This window comes from Lichenostomus cassidix, chromosome 10 (genome assembly GCF_008360975.1).
Source record: "Lichenostomus cassidix isolate B80296 chromosome 10, HeHo_3.0, whole genome shotgun sequence".
Lineage (NCBI taxonomy): Eukaryota > Metazoa > Chordata > Aves > Passeriformes > Meliphagidae > Lichenostomus > Lichenostomus cassidix.
In genome coordinates, this window is record NC_139491.1 from 9,391,832 (window position 1) to 9,415,670 (window position 23,839).

The following is a 23,839-nucleotide window of genomic DNA, read 5'->3' on the forward strand; positions in this document are numbered from 1 at the left end:
GTACATCCCTGTCCTGCACAAGGCCTGGATCATTCTCCTGGGTGCAGTTGCACCAAGTGGGGCTCTCTGCCTGCTCTGGCAGGACGTGTGTTTGTATATGGGATTGCTGCAGAGTGCCATGACCTTTGCAGCACACTGGTTATTCAAATGGAACTTGTGGTCCACTATTGGCTTCCTGTAGTATTGCTGCTTCCAGCTCTCTCTCTCTCGTGTTGCCAATCCTTTTTCCCAGCTGTGTTAGCCTTTTCCTTTTACAGACTGAATTTGGGTTTACGTGCAGCTCGTATTTCTCACAGACCCAGGGCTGAGTCAGTTGTCACTGGGTTTACACTCGCTGGATGTAGGGAACTGACTGCACATTTCTGCATACACACCTACGAGCACGAGACTGTCTTTGAATATCTGCAAAGGTTCCCACCTTGCTGTCCCAAATGCCTCTTCCAGAACATGGAAAAAGTGCTAAGGGAGGCAGATCCTGGCAAGGAATACACTTAAACAAGGCATCTCATGCCAGGCACTGGGTCCTACTGTAGTGGCATGTTTTTCCATCTTTTTCTTAAACTAATTAGTTGCTAGTTGGTTTTCAGCCCAGATGTCATAGTTTCCATCTGAGCCAGTGTAAATTTGTATTTCTGTAAGAATTTCTTCAGACACTATTATCTGGAATCCAATTAAGTAGCGTTCATTCAGGATTAATCACATGTGGAAGTGTTTGCAGAATTGAGGTTCCTGTGTTCTTAGCAGCATACTGTTACTGCTAAATTTCATTATCCCCCAGCAGGAAAGGGCTTGGGAATTTCATGTGTGAGTTGCCCTGCACAGATCCACTGCATGGCTGTCCTGAGTGTTATGGAACAGCAGAAGGAAGATGATACCTATCCCAGTAGTTTGCTCTCTAAAGACCATGTCCCAAAGGCAGGGAATGGGTTTGACTGTGTAAAGATTCCTTGACTTCAATAAAACTGCTTACATGTGTGCTGCAGTGCCTCTAGAAACATTGAGTAGGACCACAGCCTAAGGGAGAAGGCAGACGTTCATCTTAAAAAAGAAAAGAATAAAATCTGACATTCCTTGCTGCAGTGCCTCTCCAGATACCAGGACTTTTGAAAGATATTAGTGGTGCAGCAAACACAAAAGATAATTCTTTTCGTATGGTGTCTGGATCAGGTGACTTGCATATGTGCACATTTTCAGGTACCCCTTTTGCTGCTTTTTATCAGCAGTTCTTTTCAAAATCTTCCTCATGTGCAAATTTTATTTTCCTTTGTCACAGTCAATATTTCTATTACAGCTTGTAGAAGAAGGTAGAATAAAGTTATCAAGCCTCATGGTTAGAATTTTAATATCTGCAAAGTAAAAAGTTTGTTCTATCTGTTAATATTTTGTTTTCTTTGCATTTATTTGTGAGACTCTGCTTTAGAGCTTTTTATTGTTTGTAAGGTAGTGGGTCAGTTTTGTGAACAGATTTTTTGAATTGGTGCTTCTGGTGAGATGACAAGAACTCCTTGTTAAAGATGAAAACAGATTAGAGAAGACACATTTGTCAGATGTGGCTCTTCAGCATTAAAATGCTGTGAATGTTTGCTTCTAATCTTTTAGAAAATACTTTATGCCATCTCCTGCCTCACAAATGAATGGATTCACCTGTGTGTATAATTGCCACGTTATTGTGCTGGATGGGATCTGATCATACAAAGACAATGGCTTTGTTTGTGCTGCCAAACTGTATGCCCAGCTGTGCTTGCAGGATCAAGCCTCTAGCTGTTAACTTTCTAGAAGCCCATAATAATAAAGATTTTAGTGGCAATATGTTCAGAAGAAATGCCAGCTTCTTTCGCAGATGTGGGAGCAAGGAGAACAATTTTTTAATGAGAAGCTTATACTTTTTCTGAAACATTTGCTGCTGGATGATGGTGTTAGTTTGCTTGTTTGTCAAATGTCAGCTAGGCAGTGACCTGGTATAATGACAGGGGTGTCAGGGTTGGAACCAAGGCAGATTTATTGAAAATTTTGCCTTCCTGAGTGCTGCATGTGAGGCTGAATTGAGGATCTTGACAGGTAAAAGTAGTGTGAGCTAAAACTCTGTGGTTGTGGAGCATGGATTGGACCCATCATGTGTCATCACCGTTGCATTAAAAAGTAAAGGCAAGTGACAGAATTAAAATTTTCTATGCTGACGGAAAGGCTTTTGGTTGGATGCTGTTGATTTGTATGAGGTCTGTATAAACACTCTGGATCCCAGTATAAATTTGTATGTGCAGTGTTCCCCAAAGTCCTTCCTACTTCCAGATATGTGCATTGCTAACCAAGTCCTCTGTTATTTGTAATTGGCCTTTCCTTAGAATAATATGCTGTTTCTTTATAGCTGCTTTTTTAAACAACATAGTAACCTGATTTAAAACATGCTTAGTATGGATTCCATTCCTAAGTCATAGGTAAAGAGTGCTTTAAAAAATTAATATTATTGTATGTGGGAAATAGTTAGCACAGTTCCACACCTTTTATTTGTCCCTTGACAACCTGTATCCTTAATATTAATCTTCTGGTTACCTCTCCAAGTCTGGAAAGAGAACTGAGAAACAGAGATGGCCAGAAGGTTCAGAGAAGGAAAGTTAGAGAAAATCAGAAGAAAGCAGATTCTGGAGTAAACTTTGTGACATAACTGCAGCTGTTACTAGGTTTTGTAGGTAACTTGTGTTCATGGCAACACCATATTCTGAGAGGTTCTTCAACACAAAATACTTACACAAAATACATACCTCATACATCTATTCAGCTTAATATATTGGATAGAAAAAATGGATATTTAAAAGTAACTCTTAATCCTAGTTGTGTATAAACATTTAGGCAACTTCAAGTCCATGATTAATCCACGTGAATTAAAAAAGAGTACTCACATGCTTAAAACTTGTATTTAGTGGTTTAGATGGAAAATACATTCTTTAGAATGATGGGCTGCCACCCTAGCAAATATGGTCACTGCCATATTGATGTATTCATCTTGTCTCTGACATTAATGCCACCAACATCTCTAAAAATAAATATTTTTGTCGTTCATGTTTTCATTATTTCATTTGAGTTAGTTTCTTCTAACATGGTTTAGTAATTAGGATTGAAGTTCATAGGTCTGCAGTACATAATGGAGTGCTTTGTATATTTTAATGTAGTTTCATTCCTGTAAGCTGCTGCTTGAGTTTGGGGGGTTGGGTTTGAGGAAAATATTCATTTTAATAAATAAGGTTGTTATTCTTTCAGGGACTATCTAACTAAATTTCAGCACCATTATATTTTGAGTCAAAACTAAATGAAAACTCTCATTCTTAGGTTTTGGAAGCAGAAAAATGGGCAGGTGGGGAGGGGTATGACTTGGCTTGGAAAAACTTGTTCCTGAGTCTCTTTAGGCAGGAGGATTAAAATTCCTAAGAGTTTAACCTAGGCTGAGGGACTTTGCAAAGAAGGTATTTGACACCATAATGGCAACTCCTGGAAATTTGAGCAGAGATTGAAAGCAAACCCAGCAAAAATACCAAATCCAAGTGCTGCACTGAGACCACTGTGACTCCATGATCTCTTTTCATTCCATGGTTTTGGCAACCCACTTGACACAGGCAAAAGTTCTACCTTAGCAAAATAGTCTGGGGGTTTAATGGGTTGTTTTGTGTTGTCAGTGGTGGCTGAGGCTGTGGGAGTAATGGAAACAATTATTTACAGACAGTTGTTAGGTTTATAGCAACCACAGGCTTTCAGAGACCCTGAGCCCTTCTGCAGGTACAAGTTCACAGTTTGGCAGCAGAGTAAAGAGAGAAACCTGCCTTTGCAAAATTATTGCAAATCGCTCCATTTCATTGCCTTTGCAATTAGATTTCATTGCTGCTCATTCCCCAGATTGTGTACAAGTTGTTGTTTTTTACGCCTTACTTGCATCACAACAAAACAATTGGCCTGTGTGACAGTGATGCTGGGTGATTAGACCTATCCACAGCCCCAAAATACAGACTGAGGCCTCTCCCAGTGCACCGTGAGCACCACAAGAGCTGAGTTTTGGTGCTGAGAGCGTGGCTGTGCTGCTGCAGTCTCAGCACCAGCTGTAGAGTCACCTCCAGCAGCCCTGCAGAAGCTGTGTTTGTGTGGCTGCGGCGCTGCGGGTGCAGCTCAGCTGGTGCAGGCTGCTGTGCCTAGCAGGGCTGGGCAGGGAGCAGGGCACATTGGCTCATCAGCCCAGCAAACACAAGCTGAGGTTTGATGGAGTTGCTTAAATCCTGCAAATAGATGTTCTGGTGTGAACACATTAAGACCATGAGACTTTATGTTCTGCGTGTCCACAGAGAGCAGCGTAATGAAGACAAACACATGCTTGGCTGTGTCTCCATTCCCTCTAGAGGACTGGTAGGACACTCATAGTCTCATCTCTGCTGCTGCACCTGAACCTCAGAGGGTTACAGGGTACTAAAAATGCTCTGTGTTTTCAAGGGACAAAGATTTTGTGTTGTTTTCCCAGGTAGCAGTAAGTATTTTTTGGATGCAGGGACTTGTTCAGCGGAAAGGAGTGTTTCAAGCCCCTGATGAAGGGGGCATCAAATATAAATTCAGTTCTGTGTATTTGAACAATATATCCCTTAGCTGCAGGTAAGAAAACAGTCACAGAGGAGACAAGCAGGAAGGCTTTCTGTACCCCAAAGCCCAGAAAATAGTGGAATCTCCAGAGTCTCAAGCTTGAATCCTGGCTAGCAGGAGCCGGTGGGCTGCAGTGAGTGAAGCAGACTGTTCCTTTCTTTGTCTCTGGTACATGTGTGTGTCCACCCTGTCACAAACTGGAGGGTTGTGTTCTGGGACCTGCCATCTCATTGATCCTTACCCAGGTCTCCTTACCCAAAACAATCTTAGCCAAAATTGGTAGTATCAGCAGGGTTTTGAGTATTTTTTCAGAAGCTGGACCAATTTCTGCACAGGGATGCTCTGTATTCTTCATCCTGGAAATACTGTGTAAATCTAGGTTTTTTTAACTGACATTTTGGGGTAGAAAATGCTATTGGAAAAGAAATGGTAAATTAAGCTAGCCAAGTCTAGGAGACCACAGTCTTCCGGAAATTTGCTTACCTTTTGGCTTTAAATGTGCTGATAGGAGTATAAGGACTAGCAACACTTCTTTTAATAAAAGCTTGGGCAGTGGAATATGGAGCTTTGGGTGGAACAAATGAGCCACAAGTATAAATTCAGTTGTGTGTGTTTTACCAAATGTCAACACTCTAGCCCTGCTGCGTCTAATTGAAAGTGTTTTGATCAAGTTAACTGGCCAAAAAGTCCTACCTCATGAATGTAACTTTCTGCCTTAAAACCAAACAAAATCAACACAGTAGTTACATTCCAGTGTAAATATTGGAAGGAAAAAATATTCTTCAGTCTAAAGAGTTCTTATATCATCCATCTACTTCAAGCAGATGAGATGCAGAAGGTGGCAGGGTTTATCTGAGCACTATGGGATGTGACTTTTCATGTCCATTTGGCTTATAAGGTGAGAGTGAGACGACAGAAATACAATGTTTGTGAATGTCCACTCCCTAAAATTTCTCACTTATTGATGTCTTGACTGGTTAATTAATTCTTATTTGCTTATGTCTTCCAAACACATTTTTGTATGTGCATTTCTTACACACTTGTATATTTCAAGACAAAAATATTTGTGGTAAGATTATAAACTAGGATAACCAAATTTTGTCATCAGAAACTGCTTTCATTTGGTGTTAGTGAGCTCACTCTGATTTGCTTTGGTGGATGTAAATTGCAAACAATATTTTGATATCTGAGAAAAATTCAGATAAAGGAGAACCAAGCTTCACTGTGCTTAAAGGGAAGAAAAGTAAATGCGAAATGCCTCAGAGCTGGCAATATTTGTTTAAAATAAACAACCTCTCCCCACCCATACACAAATAAAAGGTAATTTTGTGAGCCATGAAACCTAAGAAGTTTATTTTTCTCTGGCTTGCTTTTGTATGGATTTCGTAGTGTCTGATGTTTTGATTCAGCCTTCGTTGCAAGCTGTCTCTCAACATATGGACTGCTTGTCTGCCCATCTTCTGTTGGACAGCCTATTTATCACAAAACATGGGGAAACTTAATATCTCTCTGGCCTTTCTCCTTTAGTCTGGTTTGGCAAAATTGTCTGATGTGTCCCTGAGTTATTGCAGGTAAGAGTCAGACTCAAAATAGTGTGATCACATCCTTTTCTTTCCCTAGGGAGCAGACTGGGAAAAAAAAAGAACCCTAGTGGTAGTACCATTGCTTCATTCACAGTAGCAAGGAAACACTTCTTTTGGAGAAAACAGAGCATTTTTGCAGCAGCCTGACTTTGGGGTGTGTTCACTGGGAGCATTACAGTTTGGTAACCTGAAATCCAGCTCTGACAGAGCTGGAAGTACGTGCTAATAGGAATTCCTCTCATTTTAGCAGTGGACCTCAAGTGCTTTATAAGGAGAGCAGTCCCACAGTCCCCATTCATAAAGGCAAGACTGAAGGAGATGCAGTGATTCATGTGGCCAAGGTCATCCCAGGGGCCAGTGGCAGAGAGAGGACTTGTCTTTGTATCTCTGAGTCCCCTCCTCTGACAGTCTTCTGCCCAGCAGCCCCACAAGTGCAGAGAGGACTGGAGTCACATGAACAGATCAGTTATCTCCAAAGTCATGCATATAGATACCAGTCACGCAGAACTAAGCTCTGGCCCCATTTTCATATTGGAGATTAAAGCAGCTCTGCAGAAAGTGTATTTCAACTTTCTGTCTTAAAAATATGCTGCTAATTAGGGATGTAAAGGGGCTGAAGTCAGCTGCAAGACTGCTGATCTTTCCTAGTGAGACATTGCTGCCAGCATTGTTTGGACTCCAACTAACCCTTCATTGTCTTCTATCTCGTTGAGGTCCTGAGCATGCACAGAAAAAAAAGGAGGATTGATGTCTTTATATTGTCATTTCTGGCTGTCTGCAGGATACCCTTCAGCCATTTTCAGTAGTGCTCAAAAGTATGCTCTGCTGGTTTTAATCTTGTTTTGCTTTTTGTTTTTGCTGGTGGCACTCTTCCATGCCCAGAGACTTCTGTAATTCTTACTTTTGTAGCTGTGCAATTCCACCTTATTAAGTGAGATTCTGCTTCCAGTCTCACCCTTCACAGGGTTATCTTCTTTAAAGGGTGAAAAAGTGCATATGCCAGCATTCCACACTAGGAGTTCAGGTATGTGATGTGCATTGGGGAGTAGTGCTCTGCTTCAAATATCAGCCCTGATACATGAGAGAAAAAGTCAGCAGTCTCCAATCAGCGTTAGTTGGATTGCTCTTCAATTTAAGCACTATGGAATTTGAGTCACAGTTTTTAGCTTGAAGCAGGTTGGATTTTTTTTCCTTTTTTTTTTTTTTTTTACATTTTTGGATCCTCTGGGAAAAAAAAAATTAATATTTTACATCTTACAGAACAGTATTTTAAATAATGGTTTAGAAAAGATACTGCTATACTGCTGACTCCCAGTAGCATTAGCTATTAAAAAGCATAATAAATCCATTGGAATAAAAACGTTGTAGTAAAGCAAAATATCCTATTTTAATAATGGATTTTGAAGAGCATTGCTTTTATCCATCTAGAGTTCTGCTAATAGGCTAACTGCAAAAGATCAAGCTGCTTGCATGTATTGGGCAATAATAAGCAACTTGAACCACTTTCCAGCAAATACTATGGGCCTTTGCTCGGCTGCTGTGCAGTGACTCCAGGGATTTCAGGGGGAGATACTGATCTCGGCAATGGTTCTGTGTGCTTCTGCCAATCAAAGGCATTCACACTATGTCAAAACAATCAGTGATTACTGCTCTGCAGTTTTAATTCCCTCTTTTTGCAAAATAAAAGGACTTGTTCTTGTGGTTTCGGTGCCCACATAAGCATCCCTGCATGCTGATGTCAAGTTTTCTTTTCTGTACACAAGGACCTGATAGGTATTTTTGCATAATACCTTTTTAATTTCACTGTAAAATTCTGTTGGAATGCAATAGGACAAGGTCTGGTCCAAAAGCCACCCTGACAGTCTGGAATTCCTGCTTCTGAACAGCAGCTTGTCCGCAGCACAGAGGTTTTGTGATGCCATAAAACATGACACCTGCTGCCCCTCCAGCTGGAAGGAGATGCATCTGGGATGCCCTTCTGCTTTAGTGGGCAGAACTGCCCCTTCCTCACCCGCTGCAGGAGCATCAGCCTCCCCAAAGCAGCTGTGCACAGCCCAGCAGAGACAAAGCGTGCTGCTCTCTCCGTGTCTCGCAGAGACATGTTTCCCATTTTGCAGGGAATGTAGAGCTCTGCGGAGCAGAACACCCGGGAGGGGGTGCAGCTTCCTCTGTTTCTGCACCAGCCCTCCCAGCGAGCTCCTCCGCCTGTCAGGGAAATGCCACGTTATCCCACAGGCGAGCAGGGCGATGATTTGTGCTTCTGGGAGCCACTGTCGTTGTCCTTCTCGCTGGGCTCTGGCTCTGCAGCGCCAGTCCAGCCCACCCAGCCAGCGCCTCTCTCCCCAGGGTCCCCAACCTCATGGCAACCGGGAAGGGAGCACTGCAGTGTGAGTGCTGCCAAACCCACCCTGTGACAGCCAGTGGGAAATACTCCCTCAGAAGTCAGCAATAGCTCAGCACCACCAGAACAACATATTTGGGCTGTATATACATCCTAGCCTGTAAACTACAATGTAAGGATCCTGACAGATTTCTTGCCTCCACGTTGGTAGTCACTAGCAACACGGTTAGATAAAGCCCTACTCTGGTTTGAGAGGACCAAGCTGAATTTTCTCTTCAGTGTTCTTGACCCCAGAAGCCTGGCATTTGTTTACTGGAAAAAAACCTCACAGTTACATCTTTAAAGCTCTGCTGCTTGGTTGGCAAACAAATGCTGGGCAGCGCAGCTCTGCTGAGGCTGTGCAAAAAGAAAGCAATTGTTATTCATTAAGCAGATGACAGCAACGGGAGCTAAGGGGATAAAACTCGAAATCTGAAACCACCTGCTTTAATTTTAGCCATAATTGAAGCGGCTGCCCATGGTGTTGCTGCTGCACGTATCAGATTTGCACGCCATGCGCTGCTCACACTGATTTCTGTGGCAGCAAGCTCCAGCCCACTGTCTGCTCTGGTTCAGGCAGGGATGGAGCTCCTGTTTGATTGCAGGTTATAGTGGGTGCTTTAGAATCTGTTTGTTTCCTTCCAGTGGCAAAACGCAGTCGCAGTCTGGCTCTCTGATAGACAGATGCTTTAGTCATTAGTGAGGTTTCTGTGACTACAACACTGTGTTCTAGTATGGGTGCTCTTCCCTCTTTTGTTCCTGGTTCAAGGCAGCGATGCTTTTTTCGCTCTTGTGCTCATGCGCTCACTCTCCTTCTCTCCCTCCCTCCCTCTCTCTCTCTGTCTTTGATCTTGCTGATATGGGGGAAAATATCGGATCCCAAACTGCAGCATATTTAACCAAAACATCCTGTAGAATGGGAATAAATTGTGACTGAGTGCAGCAGCAGGAGATTGCAGTATGGTTGCTTGTACTGCTTGCTGTCTGCTACAACAAAACAGCAGCAATCATCATGGAGTACCGGGGTTGTTCTGCAGCTAAATAAGCACTTAGGGACTCCACATTCACAGAGGGATAAGGTGGCTTTGCTGGGAACAGGGAAACTGGACAAAGCTCTCCACTCACAGTCTCTAATGCAGGGATTTGTGTGAAACAGGTAAAACGGGAAGAGATCTTTCCTAATGGCAGAGAGGGTCTCATCCTCCACTGAATTCCCTGGAGTTTTTGCCACCGAGTTCAATGGCCCTAAGACAACACTGTCACTTTATATCCAACCTTGTTACAGTACTAGCAACATAAGCCCAAGAGCTGGGGAGCTCACAGCAACATCAGAGAAGGCAGGAAAAGTCTTGACCTCAGCTGCAGAGTGAAATGTTAGAGTGGGAGCATTTACAGCCTCTCCTTGAGCTGTTTGGTGCAGATTTATACTGCATGTGTTTGTATGTGTATGCCAACTCCCAAAAGCTATGAAAAGGTTTTTTATGGCTTCCTGTGATGATACATAGTCAGAAGGGATACTTGGATGAATAACGAAATATGCCACGAAATGGGGAGCAGGTGAGCTGCATGACAGATGTGTGTTCTGTCCTTTGTTGATTTGCTGCTGCTCCTAAGCTAACAGTATTAAGTGCTGGGAATAAGACAGAAGGCTTAACTCCACTTGGGATATTGCTTAGGAGATCCTCACTGCTTTGGAGCTCAGCACGTTGTGTGATGTAAGATCCCCAATCCCTTCTGATCACCACTCCCTACTAAGCATGTCTTCATTCCCCCTCTTCACTGATCATCTACAGCTGTTTACTTCATTTCATGAGAAATTCTGAAAGGACTGAGGCAGTAACTGGACCGTGCTGCTCTGTAATGCAGCCCAGAGCTGGCGCCACGTTTCAAGTGGCCAAATGAGATTTGCACTCAAGTCCCAGCAGATACTGTTTGTCTCAGTCAAAGGAGTCCACATTTTTCTGAGGTCTGGTATCTGGACATCTTCCTTGTCGCAATAAAGAGGAGGATGGCTATGGCATGCAGACAGTCGAGGTGTGTTACCTTTCCCTGTACTTGGTAAACTGCCAGCACAGCCTTTTTTGGTCTGACATGCAGATACTTCCATCTTTAAGGAGGCATAAAATATTTTGCAGACCTGCGATATCTGCCTGACTTGCTATCAGTTTGGAAAGGGAGTTGCAGCGTTTTTGCCCTGCAGTCTTTTTATCACTCTTACAACAAGTCTAATACCTGTATTCAAATAATGAATTGTGAGCAAATAGCAACATTATGGGCACTTTCTTAAAAAACAACTAGTTAATGTCAGAAAATGATGAGCTCCAAAGTAATATCTTTGGCAGCCTTTCCTCTATGTACTCCTGAAGATAAAGAGGACACCAAAATGCCTGTCACATTGTTTCAGTTCCTCCTTACAGACAGCTGAGCCAAAAGTGAATGCATGTGTTCGTCTTCCACCAGCATGTATCTTCCTTCTATGCACATTTAAGTAATAGATTCTCCTTTTATTTAGCAAATTGTTAGCTTTGTTAAGTACAAGGAGTGGGTAATTGCTGTGCCCACAAGGTGTATGACACCTCTGACAATCCTGGATTGTCTCCTGCAGGCTGTGATGGGCAGTGAGTGCATGGTGACACATGATCCAGTGTGCCAGAGCCCCACCATCCACACCCTGAGCCGTGCTGTGGGAAAAAGACAGGGAATGGTTTGGAAGTGCTCTCAGATCTCCAGATTTTGGTGTAGCTTCAGAGACTGTTCCACTTCGACCTAACAGATAGGCATTCATTTCTTTTGCAGAAAGGAGTCCTGTGATGTTACAGTTCCACATGTGGCTCTCGTTTCTCCATCCCCAAGGGGTGTCCTTGCAGAAAGACCAAAAGGGTTTGAATTCTTACAAAAACTCATACTCCTTTGAGAGCTACGTAGCCAAGCAGATGCTTTACCGTGAAAGAGAACATCCTTTGAAAACAATCTGGTGCTTATTAATCAATAAGAATTCAGTGCTAGGGGTCCTCCAGCAACAAAAGAGAAGGGAAGCACATGTGGGTCTGGCCTCCTGAGTGAAAACATGCAGTTTCCATCCCTGTGCTCTGCTGAGGAGCAGATTTTGTATAGCATTGTTATGTCAGCACTTTGCTCTCAGTTGCAGTGACATTTGGCAGGATTTGATATGCTTATGTTGAGACTGAGTTGCCTTAGACGAGGCACCAGGCCATTCACCTGCTCACTGGTGCTGCCCTGTAGATATCTAGATTCATTAGGCTCTCTCTTAGCCACAGAGTTCTCTGGACACTTGATTTCACATGCCCACACATGCTCAGAAGTGCCATTTCTGGGAAGTCAGGCTCTTAGATCTTATTTAAAGCTGTGCTGTGTTTCTGGTTTATGTGGGTAGGCACCTGGACTCTCTTATTTCTGTTGCAGAGGACTACAAAATTAGACATGGACAAGACTAAGTCATAGGCCTCACCTCCTGCCTCACGGCCAATGCTCTCACTCAGACACCAGGAGAAGGCCTCTGGGCACTGCTCAGCCCCAGGGGTTGGTTCCAATGCCTCAGAATAACACCCTCAGCATCCCTCCTTTCCCTGCTCTGCAGCTGCATCCTGAGAAATACGAGGCCAGGGATAAAATGTGAAAGAAGAGAGAGTACAGAGGGGAGTGGTAACCAAAACCAGTTGTCAGGGTGTTGCAAGGGCAGGAGAGTCCCTGGCCCTCTTCCCTGGCGTGGATTACGCATTTTACTCTGTGTCCCACTGTCACCAGGGAAGCACCACTGGGAGATTGTCCCCTTTTCCAGCTGCAGAGTCTCAGAGATACCATCTGTTCCCCATTTGTTGCAGAAGTTATTGAGGTGGCTGTGTGGGACAGGCAGGATTACCCTCTGGGCTTCAATGCCTTTGATGAAGCAGCAGCTGAAGTTAACACTTAAATTAAGCAGACTTTATTTTATTGCCTTTGTGTATTATAATGCCCATGAAATCATTAAAACTTTGTGTGCACTCCTGGGTCTTCTGTTTTGTCCCTGTAGGGTTTCAGTCATTTGCTGACTTTGTATGACCTGCCTGCCTGAAAAAAACAGCAGCTGTCTTCCCTTCCCCAGCCCAGCACAGAGTGGCACCTCCCAGGGCCAGGGGATACCTGTGCTAGCACTTCCATGGCTTCCATGGTAGGGATTCTAGCATGAGGGACACCACTTTGGGGAGTAATCCTGTTTCCACTGCTTTCTGTCTTACAGATTGATGAACTTCCTGAAGGAGCCGTGAAGCCTCCAGCAAATAAATACCCCATCTTCTTTTTTGGGACTCATGAAACGTAAGTGAATGAATGTGACCTGTTCCTTTGAAAATGTCTTTTCCCACTTCAGCTAACATCATCTCCTCTGATTTTATTGGAACAAATCCATTGGGATGAAGCCATTGGGAGCCTAGAGATAGGTCCTACAAGCCCAACTCATTTGTATTAACAAATAGGAGTGTAAGCTGAAAGTAGTTGGGAATGCTGCTGCCTTCATGGTCTGCCATGAGCTAAGCATAAAACCTGTGTTTCCTGTGAAGAAACATGTTGGCATGGATTTATTAAAGGGTCTGAAAAAGCCCTGAACTCAGAGACAGGGGCAAATATATTTTCCTTGGATGTCCATAGCAGAGATCAGGCTCTTGTGTTTTGGCATGTTTGAGTTCATGTCCTGGGTGAGAACTCTCTTGGTAGTTTGTGATATGAAAGGAAGGAGACCCCAGAGGCTCAGGCAGTGCTCACAGTGTTTTAAAATATGTGCATTCCTGGGAGATTTGTGCTGGGGATATTGTAGGATGGAGCTCACCAAAGTGATAGAAGAACTGAGCTGCCTGAGCTGATAGGGAAAGAAGGAAATCAGAGCCCAAGAGGTAAGTTAGGTCTCATCATAATTGCTACAAAGTACAGAGTTTCAAGATTATAATGTACATGTCTAGATTTTAAAATGTCTCTGAGGTAGGTAAAAAATAAGTCACAGTTTCCATTTTGCATTAAATATTTTAATTTTAAAACTTTTCCTTCCCCATTTGCAGGGAACATGTTTTCTGGAATTCCTTTAAAACTGGAAAAAATTAATTCTGTTGATATTTTAAATCCAATGCTAGAGGCTTGAAGCTTTATTAAAAATTTATTATTTTTTTTTTAATTTTAATATTATTCCAGAATGTGATAAGCTCCATAGTTCAAACATCACATTTTATTTTTAAAGAAACTTTAAGGGCAGTTTCTGCTTAATAAATTTTGTAATAACCTCTCTTTAGTTAAAATATTTCTTCCTGTTGCCAGAATGAAACAAGCTGATATTTTGATATATTGTGGTCTACTACTACTGCCACAGAATAATCTGAAAATAATAAAGTTCAAATAAACTTAGGATGCTTTCAAATTAGAAACCAAAATGTAATTATTTTTTGAATGGAAACATCATTTTTGAGAAAAATTTTAAAGAAAAAACTCTGACCACTTTATTCCAAAATTAATGAATCCCAAACTGGTATTCTCTTTTGTTTTGGATTTTGTGAGCTCATGATCTCAATGTAGCATCTGAAACAGGAAAACAATTTTTAGTTACCACTTTAATAATTTTAAAAACCTAACTATTAAAAGTTAACTCTAGATTGCAGCTGCTTAGTTTTGTAGCAGAGCTGTAGAAACTTTTACTCTCCCAGTGGCAATAAATGTATTTCGAAGCTGTAGACAGTTTTTCAGTGTTCATCGTACATAAAAGTCTGCAGAAACATTTCCATACATTACTGTTGAGCTAAGTTAAGGTAGCTCATGGTAAGTTTCATACAGTTTTCATTTGTTATTTGTGTTAGAACTGTTTGTATGTATTTTTGACAACAAGGAGACATCTCTCGGTATTAGCAAAAGCACAGATACCATAATTTATTCAGATCCCTTGCTCTACTGTAGCACTTAATATTAACATGACATCTGTTAGTCTGGAAATCACCATTTTGGCTTTCAGGTAGAAATCCATTCTTGGCTTTGTAATCATATAATTAAGACATTTCTCAATATCCAACTGAGTGTGGATCCCATGCTGTTTCACGTGGAGTTGGAAGGAAGCTCCTTCCTCAGGGACTCATCATCTGATGCCTTTAGCAAACAGTTGGCTCTGCACTGGCAAACTTCTTGGCCAGTGGGATGATTTAAATGAATGGAACTTTGCACATTCGTAAATGCGGGCATAAATCAGGCATTAATCTGAAATAATGATTACAGAAAGGAAGAAATATGATCCTGTGATTAAGGTACTAGACTGAGACTGAAGAGAGCTGGTTTTTCCTCTGTACTCTGCTATCAGCTTGAGTTTGACCTTGGACAAACCTTTGTGCCTCAGAAGGTCATCTGAAAAAAAAAAGGGTGAATTCCCAATGTCCTGGTGAAGTTACAACAATAAATGTGTTGGATGTGGTGGAGCTCCACAATCCCACAGTCATGGAGACCAGAGAGTTAACATTAATTGCAAAGATCATCAGGAAAGTAGGACAGTGATTATGGAGAAGAACACTGGGACTTGCTCAGCTCCGGTCATTGGTGACACAGAATCTTTACATGTGGGAATGAAGGGGTCTTTTTGCCTTCATTGTTTTAATTTAACTTGTGATTAAATCTCAATGTCATGATGCAGAATACAGTAGATATAGATACCCTATGAAAAGAAAGCTATGCTTTCTTCAGTTTAAGAGTTAAGAAGAAGTTAGAATTTTACTGTAGTATGTGTAGAAAAAGGAGGATAAATCATCCCTCTTCTTTTTTTTTTAATAATTATTTTTCCCTTCATTGTGGTGCTTGTGCCTGAAATTAGTTGGCCCAGTGAGTAGTTGACTTAGGCAGCAGCAGAGCACAAAATCCCTCCTTTGCTGTGCTGTCTAAAAAACTATTTGGCCACAAGCATCCTGTGTGTCTCATTGTTTCCTTGTATTACTCATCTGCCTATATTCATCCATTGTTTTTTGTCTTATATGAAATTATAAGATTTTTGGGAAAGAGCGTTTTTATTGTGTTTGCACAGAATTTAGTATGTGGGGGGCTTATTCCAAGAAAGCAGCTCCCAGGCTTACTGGCAATATAGATAATAATAAATGCCACTGCTTTTTCTATCCCATAGTACAAGGGATTAATTTTGGCTCCTAGGCACTCCTTAAATGCTTTAACTTTTCATGTGGCATTTTTAGGCCTTCCTGGATTTGTAACATTCGGATTGGAAGTTTGGTCTCTTGCTATCTCAAGCAATCACATCATATAATCCCTTTCATAAACTGTTCAAGTGCCAGTTCCCAGCAGCAGTTAATATAACAGAGATGTTTTAGTTGTTTCTAGAGATAACCAGCGTGATTTTACTACATCAAACATCAGGATGGTGAGCCAATCCATTAAATCAGACTCACAGCAGTAACTCAAAGCCAGTGTGACAAATAAATAAATAAATAAAACTAGAAAAGAAATGATGGAGTGAGCAGAATAGGGAAAACATTTGCACTGTTAATGTTTTGATTTTTTTGAATAGGAGAGTTTTAAGTCTTTTTTTGAATGTTACCTTTGTTAAAATGCAGTGCGTTCCTGGGCCCCAAAGACCTTTTCCCATATAAAGAATATAAAGATAAGTTTGGCAAATCGAACAAGCGAAAAGGATTTAATGAAGGCCTGTGGGAAATAGAAAACAACCCTGGAGTAAAGTTTACTGGATATCAGGTAAATGACTTTCACACCTCTTCCTCCTTATCTTTCTTGGTTTTTTCTTTGAAGACTTCTTGTCAAAGTGAACATTTTATGAGCTGATGTGGAAGGTTCTGGTTTTGATGCAGCAAGAAAGTTTCACAGCTTTGGTAATTGTGTAATGTAAAGACAACTGTGGTCTCACACTCTGTGACAAATGGAACTTTAATCATACTGCAGAGCCCTTTGCTTTCGATGATATTCTGGGGTGGTGAAGTGGAAAATTCTGCAACAGATTTAGCTGAATTTAAAATGGAAGGTTTTATTTACTCCTGCACAAACATGAATAATTTCTGACTTCTTCTTTCTGTTGTTTATTTTTATATCAGGCTCAGTGTATTTTACACAGACCTTAAGGTCACTGCATTTTGATTTTTATATTGGTAATGTATAACACACAGTGCCAAAGCTGAGAGGAGTGAGGAGATGGAGGGTTAAGCTGCTGTGAGGAGACAGTTGCTGCTGTACAACAGCTCTCCCTGTTGGGTGTCCAGAGCAGAAAGTCAGTGAAGCTGGAGGGGGAGAATAGTTGGCAGGCTGTATAAAACAAAGAACTTTTCTCATTAAAAAAGTGTGGTCCTTTGAAGGCAGGAATCACCTCCAAAAGAAGGCAAACACCTATTACATTATTATCACAAAACCCTACAAGCCAGAGATACAGACCACCTGCGGAAAAGCTGCTGCCTCTCTCGGTTCCTGTTTCACATTTTCAGCCCTACACATGTTTTGCATACACTTGGGGGTTTTGAAAAAATCCAGTGAATAATCTGTGGGAGATGGGCTGTCAAAGAGTGCTCAGCCTGCTGGTCAGTGTTTGCTTTTCTGAAACACAGAGTTCTTGCCCCTTGAGAGGAGTGTAACAACCATCTTCTCTCACAAAGAAGTCTCTCCTGTTGCAGCCAAAGTCTAAAAGTTTCTGTAGTTTCTCCCAAAGTAGAACATGTGAGGTCTCTCCACCGAGCAGCCCTTAGTTCTCCTCCAGCAAACACGCTTTTGTTATCAGATGTTCTGTTTCTGTGTAAACCCTTCAGAACATGCTATCCCAGAATCTGCATCTGATAACTGAGTTCAAGTGGTGACTGAGAAAATTGCCTTTGCAGCCCTTTTTTCTGATAATTGCAAGAATAACCTGAGCTCTTCCTGAATATAGCAATTAAAGTGTAAGCTGTCCATTTCCAGTATGTCTGTCTTCAGCAGAACAAAAATTAAGTAATAGATATTGGTGACATTTTTATAGTTTATGTTTTTATTATTGTTGTTATTTTAAAGGCAATTCAGCAACAGAGCTCATCAGAAACTGAAGGAGAAGGAGGAAATACAGCAGATGCCAGCAGTGAGGAGGAAGGTGACCGGGTAGAAGAGGATGGAAAAGGAAAAAGAAAGAATGAAAAAGCCGGCTCAAAACGGAAAAAATCCTACACTTCAAAGGTTATCTTCTGAGTATTTCCATTGTTACTCATGTGCATTATAATTAAAAGTATGGGAAGGTGACCAGAAGGGCTGGAAAGAAAACCCATGGAAAGATGGATTGATAGGTTTGATCATCTCAGATAGGTCTATCCCCATGAAGAACAAAAAAAGGCTTAGGAGTGTGCCTCCTGAAAGTCATGAGTTCAGGTTTGGTCCCTGTACAGGAGAATTCAAGCTTCCCTCTCCCACCTCCCAGAATACCCCAGATTGTGAAAGATCTGGTAGGGTCAGATGTGCTCAGCTGCTCCTCTTGTAGCTGAGTGTAAAATACTTCAATCCAGGATGCAGAATGGGAAGGAGGAAGAACTAATTCATTAAGCAGGGAGTAGGATGCTCAACTTGTAGATAAAAGACCTGCCCTGTAGTACCTACCAGCCCTGTTAGTGTTCAAGTAACAGAGTAGATCAGGAAGGTAAGAGTAATATGCTTGTCTCAGAATGCCTGGTGGACATAATCACCTGAGAAGTGACACCCTTGGGTTCAGACAGACTTCTCACTTGTCACCTGTGTGAAAGGGAGCATTATAGTCACTTCCTTTGCTTCTGTGTGTGCCTCCAGGACTGTACTTTGCCTGAAAATCATGGAAAGTGTGGCAGAGTCAATTTATTCACATTCATGTTACTCTTCTCTGAAAGTGAAAACCAATTGAAATGAGATGAAGCAAGCAAACAATCTGATCCAGGCTCAGTTTGGGGGAGAGTGTGAATTTTTGTGGTTGATCCACCGAACAAAGTGTATTAAGTAATTTCACCCCCTTTGTGTGTTTTACATTAGAAATTCAGGTCTGGTCTACCATCTTCTTTCCAGAAGACTCTGGGCAAACAGAGGATTAGGAAAATGGTGGCTTAATGCCACAATTTATCCTTTTGTAGTGTAGAATTGCATAACATAAAGGGAGCAGAAAAGATGTATTGGTTCCACATGGCTCTAATGTTAATATATTAAAGCTGACAGCACTAAAAAAAAGTACGGAAAGCAGCTCTGCTAATGTTATTCTCCTTTTACATCTCTGCATTTAATCAAAACTTTTGTCAAGCTGGCACCATCTGTTTCATTAACTAGCAAAACCTACAGGTGACCCAACACTAATACCCAGCTCCTATTACTGTGTCTGTCTTTCAGTCAATTGAGCTGCCAACCTGTGCTGAACACAGAATTTCACAGAAATTTCCTTCATTGGTGGCAGTAACTCCAGCTACTTTACCTGAAAAATGCTTTTCACTCCACATATCCTCCCCAATATTCACCTTGAGCAGGGAACTGCATGATCAGACAGCATTCCACATACATTTCAGAAGTATCTTTCCATGGCTGAAGCTCAGGTTTTAATTTTAATTTTGTTGTTGATCATTTTAGAAATCCTCCAAGCAGTCACGGAAATCTCCCGGAGATGAAGATGATAAGGACTGCAAAGAGGAAGAAAATAAGAGCAGCTCTGATGCTGGGGATGCAGGCAATGACACAAGAAACACTTCTTCAGATTTGCAGAAAACCAGTGAAGGGGTAATCTTCTGTTCCTGTCATTCACTTCCCTTGCAATTTGCTCCCGGGGGGCTTTGGAGCCAGGGGTGACCTGTGTGCACCACGTGCCATCTTCTTGGGTTACATTTCAGTGCTCAGAATATGTGTCTAGAGCAGAAACACAGACTTGGTGCCTGCACTGGTGGAAATTTTGTTCTAGAGAAATGACTGAAGGAGAAAAGAGCATTATTTTGTTCCGACACTTGCATAGATGCCAGCTGAGAGGAGCTACTGAAAACCATGAGCTGGAATGATGCAAAATTGATGTGAGAGCAGACTCAGACTGTTTGCATAATGCATGTTGGCTCACTAACAGGGGGAGCCTGCTCACCCTTTCACACTTGTTTAATTTGTGCAGTCCCACTGTCTTCTTCAGAGTTCATGAGGGTTCATGTGCACATTACAGGCTCTGCATACTGTGGGTTCCGGGGCAGATCCTGCCCTGGGCTGTGACCTTCCAAGGACAGGATATTCAGTCTGCTCCAGAGCAGCTCCACACAATCTCCTGGTGTGTTTGTGCCAGTTGTGTGTTCGTATCAATATTATTTTGTTGTGACCACAACAGCAGGACAGGAACACTTCTGAGCAGGGGGATTAGCATGGCAGCTGGTTACTGAGCCACCTTTAACAGCCCTGCTATTTCTGAGGCCTCTCTGCTCCAGCACTTACAGCTCCAGCTCAGAACCAGCCCCTGTGCAGTTGCCATGCCAAGCTGTGCCACGTGGGCAGCAGCCGGGCTGGGCTGTGGCAGGAGCTGAGTGACACAAATCCCCAGGTGTGAGAGGAGCCCAGTTCTCATCTGACCCTGCTGAGGTGCCTTAGCACCCAGCTGCGTGCTCAGCCTCAGCCTTGCTCACAAAACACAGCCTCTGGGGAGCTGCTGCTGCCTCCTGCTAAAAGGTTCCTCCCAGAGCTTCCATTCCATGTGTCTCTCTGCAGTGCAGTGTGTTTGTTTTGTGACTCTGCTTTATAAAGACACTGATAGGTAGCTCATGGGGTCATGAGAGAAATGTGTCCTGAGTGTCTCCCATAAACTCTGAATGAGCCACTGGCTTGAGCCAGAGGCTGCTGCAAGGAGACACTGCCTGGCTGTGCCCTCCCAGCCCCTCACCCACAGAGGGTCAGAGGCTGGGACTCATGAGTGTGGCCCACGTTCTGGCCACTGAATCCGGTGACATTTCCATGGCTTCAAATAGCTATTTGAGTGAGAAGAGGGTTCATGAGATGCATTAGAGATGATAGCAAGAAGTTCAGGAGGGCCTGCTGTGTTTCCCATGTTTGTGGCAGTGACAGGGGAACATGCCTGTGAACTTCAGGCACTTTTTCCATGCAAGGACAAAATGCTGACTGAGGTAGGTCAGTCACAAACTAAGTGGCTAAAAAGTCACACAGGATGTTGGCTTTGTGGCTGTTGACATTCATATGGCTCTTTCTTCTGTGTGTGACATGCTTGTGACATGCTTGGGAGGTAGAGTGCATCATGCTACAATATCATGGTGCTTCTCAGCATTTTTAGGATTGCAGATATTTTAGCCTCTGTGCTAAAATACCATCAACGGTCTTGTCTTTCCTGCAGCACCAACTCAAAGAAATATTCACAGTCAACACTGTCATGCCCATGTGGGGAGGTGGCTGTGCTCTGACTTCTGCAGCCACAGCGCTCAGCCTTGAACTCACACTTGAGCAACCTGTCTGTAACCAGGTCTTGGACGCTTTTTATGTTATGGAAAAGATGGGGTTTTAGTAATATGGATTAAAGGGACAATGGGGATGTGGTTTTAAGGGCAGCACTGATAAGTTTGGTAAAGTTCACATCCTGATCCACATATTTCACCTTGGGTATTTCTGCTGTCAAATCATAATTTCACCTGTGAATCTCTTCAGCGTTTCACTGAGCTTTTGTCAGTAGTGCAATTCTGTTTGAGGACCAGGAGGGGACACTCCATCTCCTGCTGCTCCTTAGAGCCAGACCAGGTGTCTTTTTAGACCTGCCTTCAGAAAACAAAGGGCATTTAGGGAAAGAGTAGCAGGTTCTTTCTCAGTTGGGGTTAAACAGCCAGACCAGCGGCATGTCCAGATTGGAGAGCTGGAGCACAGGGTCAGCTGTCCTGCTGGACACTGCAGCCACCTCTGCTGGACACACACAATGGGGCTCTGCTGCAGGACATTGAGCTGCTCTGGCCCACACTCTTGGACTTCTCTGCTGCAGAAAGGAAAGCTGAAAAAGACCAACACAAAAAAGCCTGCGGAGTTGGGATACGATCCTTTTGTTCACACACACGGATTCAGAAGAATGTCTCAATCTGCCAAAAGACACCACCACTGATGGGATAATGGTCTCATTAGAATCATTTAGCTCGTGAGAAGAGCCCTGGGCCAGCAGCAGGCAGTGTGAAGATGAGCTTCCTCCCCTGAGGTCACTGTCCCCAAATCAGCCACGCCAGGGACCTTGGTGTGGCCATGAGATGGCGCCAGGACCCTCCAGAACATTATTCTCTTAGTAACGCCACTAATAATGAGGTAGTAATTACCTTTTTAAATGCCTGGACTGCAGGCTGAAGGCACATCTCCCCTCCTCAGGCCGGATGGACTCTAGCCTGTTAATCACACTCTTACCCTCAGCATTATAGGATCTTCTTGAAGGGCTAAAGGCTGAAGTCAAATGATTGCAGGAGCACCTTCACCTACATTTTTTAATGAAAATTCTAACCTCCAGGTGGTAGGGGTAAGCTTGAAAATGTGAAGTGATGGCTTCCTGAAGACTCAAACCCAGAGCAAATAAAAGTACTTTCAAAGCTATTATATTTTTTCAGCCAATTTCATACTGTTCAAGGGCTCAACTTGTGATTTTTTTTTTATCCCTTGGGTAGACAGAGGTGCTTTCTTTTTTTATTTCCATCCCTTAGTTTCTCAACTATTCTTGAGTACTACAGGCACTCACAAGAAAGAGACATTTCCTCAGTCTCAACCACAGTTGGGTATTGTGTTCTGTTGCTATCTGTTTCTCAAGCTCTTTCCCTAACTGCTGTTCTCTGGCTGATTCCTTCCTCAGAAAGATGCAGAGCCTGAACCTCAGGGGTTAACCATCTGATATTAATGAACTAATAGTATATTAGCTAAGACAGCCCATCCCAGAGTTTGCTCAAATCTTGAGTCACAGGATCTCCTCAGGACTGTTGTCTGCTGTTAAGTATTATATTCTTCTGGCTGTCTCAGAACACCACATAAAGAGAATTTTCCTGGCGGAAACGTGTTCATAGATCTATGTTTACCTCCATGGTATTAAATTAGCTCATAAATCAGTGAATTCATGCCAGTAGTTTTACATTCTACATTTAAATCTCAGGTGACTTGTGTTTTTAGTTCTTGGCTGGCATAACTCTGAATCTTTACAACTGAACACCTAAACTGCTTTTTACTTTTACTCTCTGGATGGCTCCATGCTGATGTTTCAAAGGTAGCTGTGGTTCTAGCCTTATTAGAGAGTGTTTGAATGTCAGGGTCAGCACACAGGGTGTGTGGCAAGCTTTTCTTTTGGTATTCACTATTTTAGTGACAGTCCAGACAGTGTGTTGGTAAAGGAGGAATTCACTTGGTGTACAGATGCAGCAGGCAAATGTCTTCAGAAAAGAATAAATTTGCTGGAAATTAAATACATTTTCTTGCTCCTGGTATAACCTGAATATTAAAGTGGAGTAAAGGACTGTGATCCTTTTACTCACAGTGACAATCAGTTACCAACTGAGTCAGTGGATCTATTTGTGGAGGCAACTGCCAGCATGAATAAGGGGATCAAAATCTGGTCCAAAATTACTGCCATCTGACACCATTGCATTTGGGAGAACATATTTAAAACAGCCTGTGTCCAGGGTTTTTTGTTGTGATGTTCCCATGGGGTAGCAACAATCCCAGTTACTGCTGTGAAGTACAAGTGTAATGGCCAAACTCGCCAGAGAAACACACTGTGTTCTTCTGATGTGGTTTGGACATGTTTGGTTCCTTTGCTCTTCTTATCAAGAATAACATTGGCCAGGCTGCATAATATGTTTGGGGATTATCAGCATTAAAAACACTGCATTTAAGGCTTGGTTCAGTGTAAAAGCATTTTTACAAAAAAAATTAAAATAGACTGTTTTTCTGTCTGATTTTTTTTCTGCAATTTGAGGCAAGTTAAAATCTACCCTTCAGAGATAGCAATTGTAAGAAGGTGTCTAACTATTGCACAGTAAAAATTTCTGTGTAAAAATCAAATAGTGGCATAGTATCTAGTGTAAAGAGTTGTGTTGTCTGCTGCCTTCCAGTAGCTCAGGATAACAGCACTGCTGGCTAAGGACATGGGACATAACTCAGGGGAAACATAAATGTCTGAATGCAAGCTGAGATTAAAGCAGCCAGTATAGATGAAATATTTGCAGCTCTGTGTACATGGAATCCCGTAACCATTTTGACCTCAAACCAACATGGAATAACTACTATTGCACCGAGCAAGTAAATAATTATCCTTCTGCCCACACAGTTTTAAAGTACAGCA

The 23,839-nt window shown here is 42.4% G+C and overlaps 1 protein-coding gene across 1 annotated transcript in view; it reads left to right on the plus strand.

Annotated features, from left to right (window-relative positions):
• Window positions 1-23,839, plus strand: part of HDGFL3 (HDGF like 3) — a 38,287-nt gene that overhangs the window by 10,148 nt on the left and 4,300 nt on the right. Inside the window, exons 2-5 of the mRNA XM_085070510.1 lie at window positions 12,815-12,891; window positions 16,155-16,293; window positions 17,587-17,745; window positions 19,144-19,290. Coding sequence (XP_084926636.1) covers window positions 12,815-12,891; window positions 16,155-16,293; window positions 17,587-17,745; window positions 19,144-19,290 — 522 coding nt within the window. The remainder of the gene's footprint in view (window positions 1-12,814; window positions 12,892-16,154; window positions 16,294-17,586; window positions 17,746-19,143; window positions 19,291-23,839) is intronic.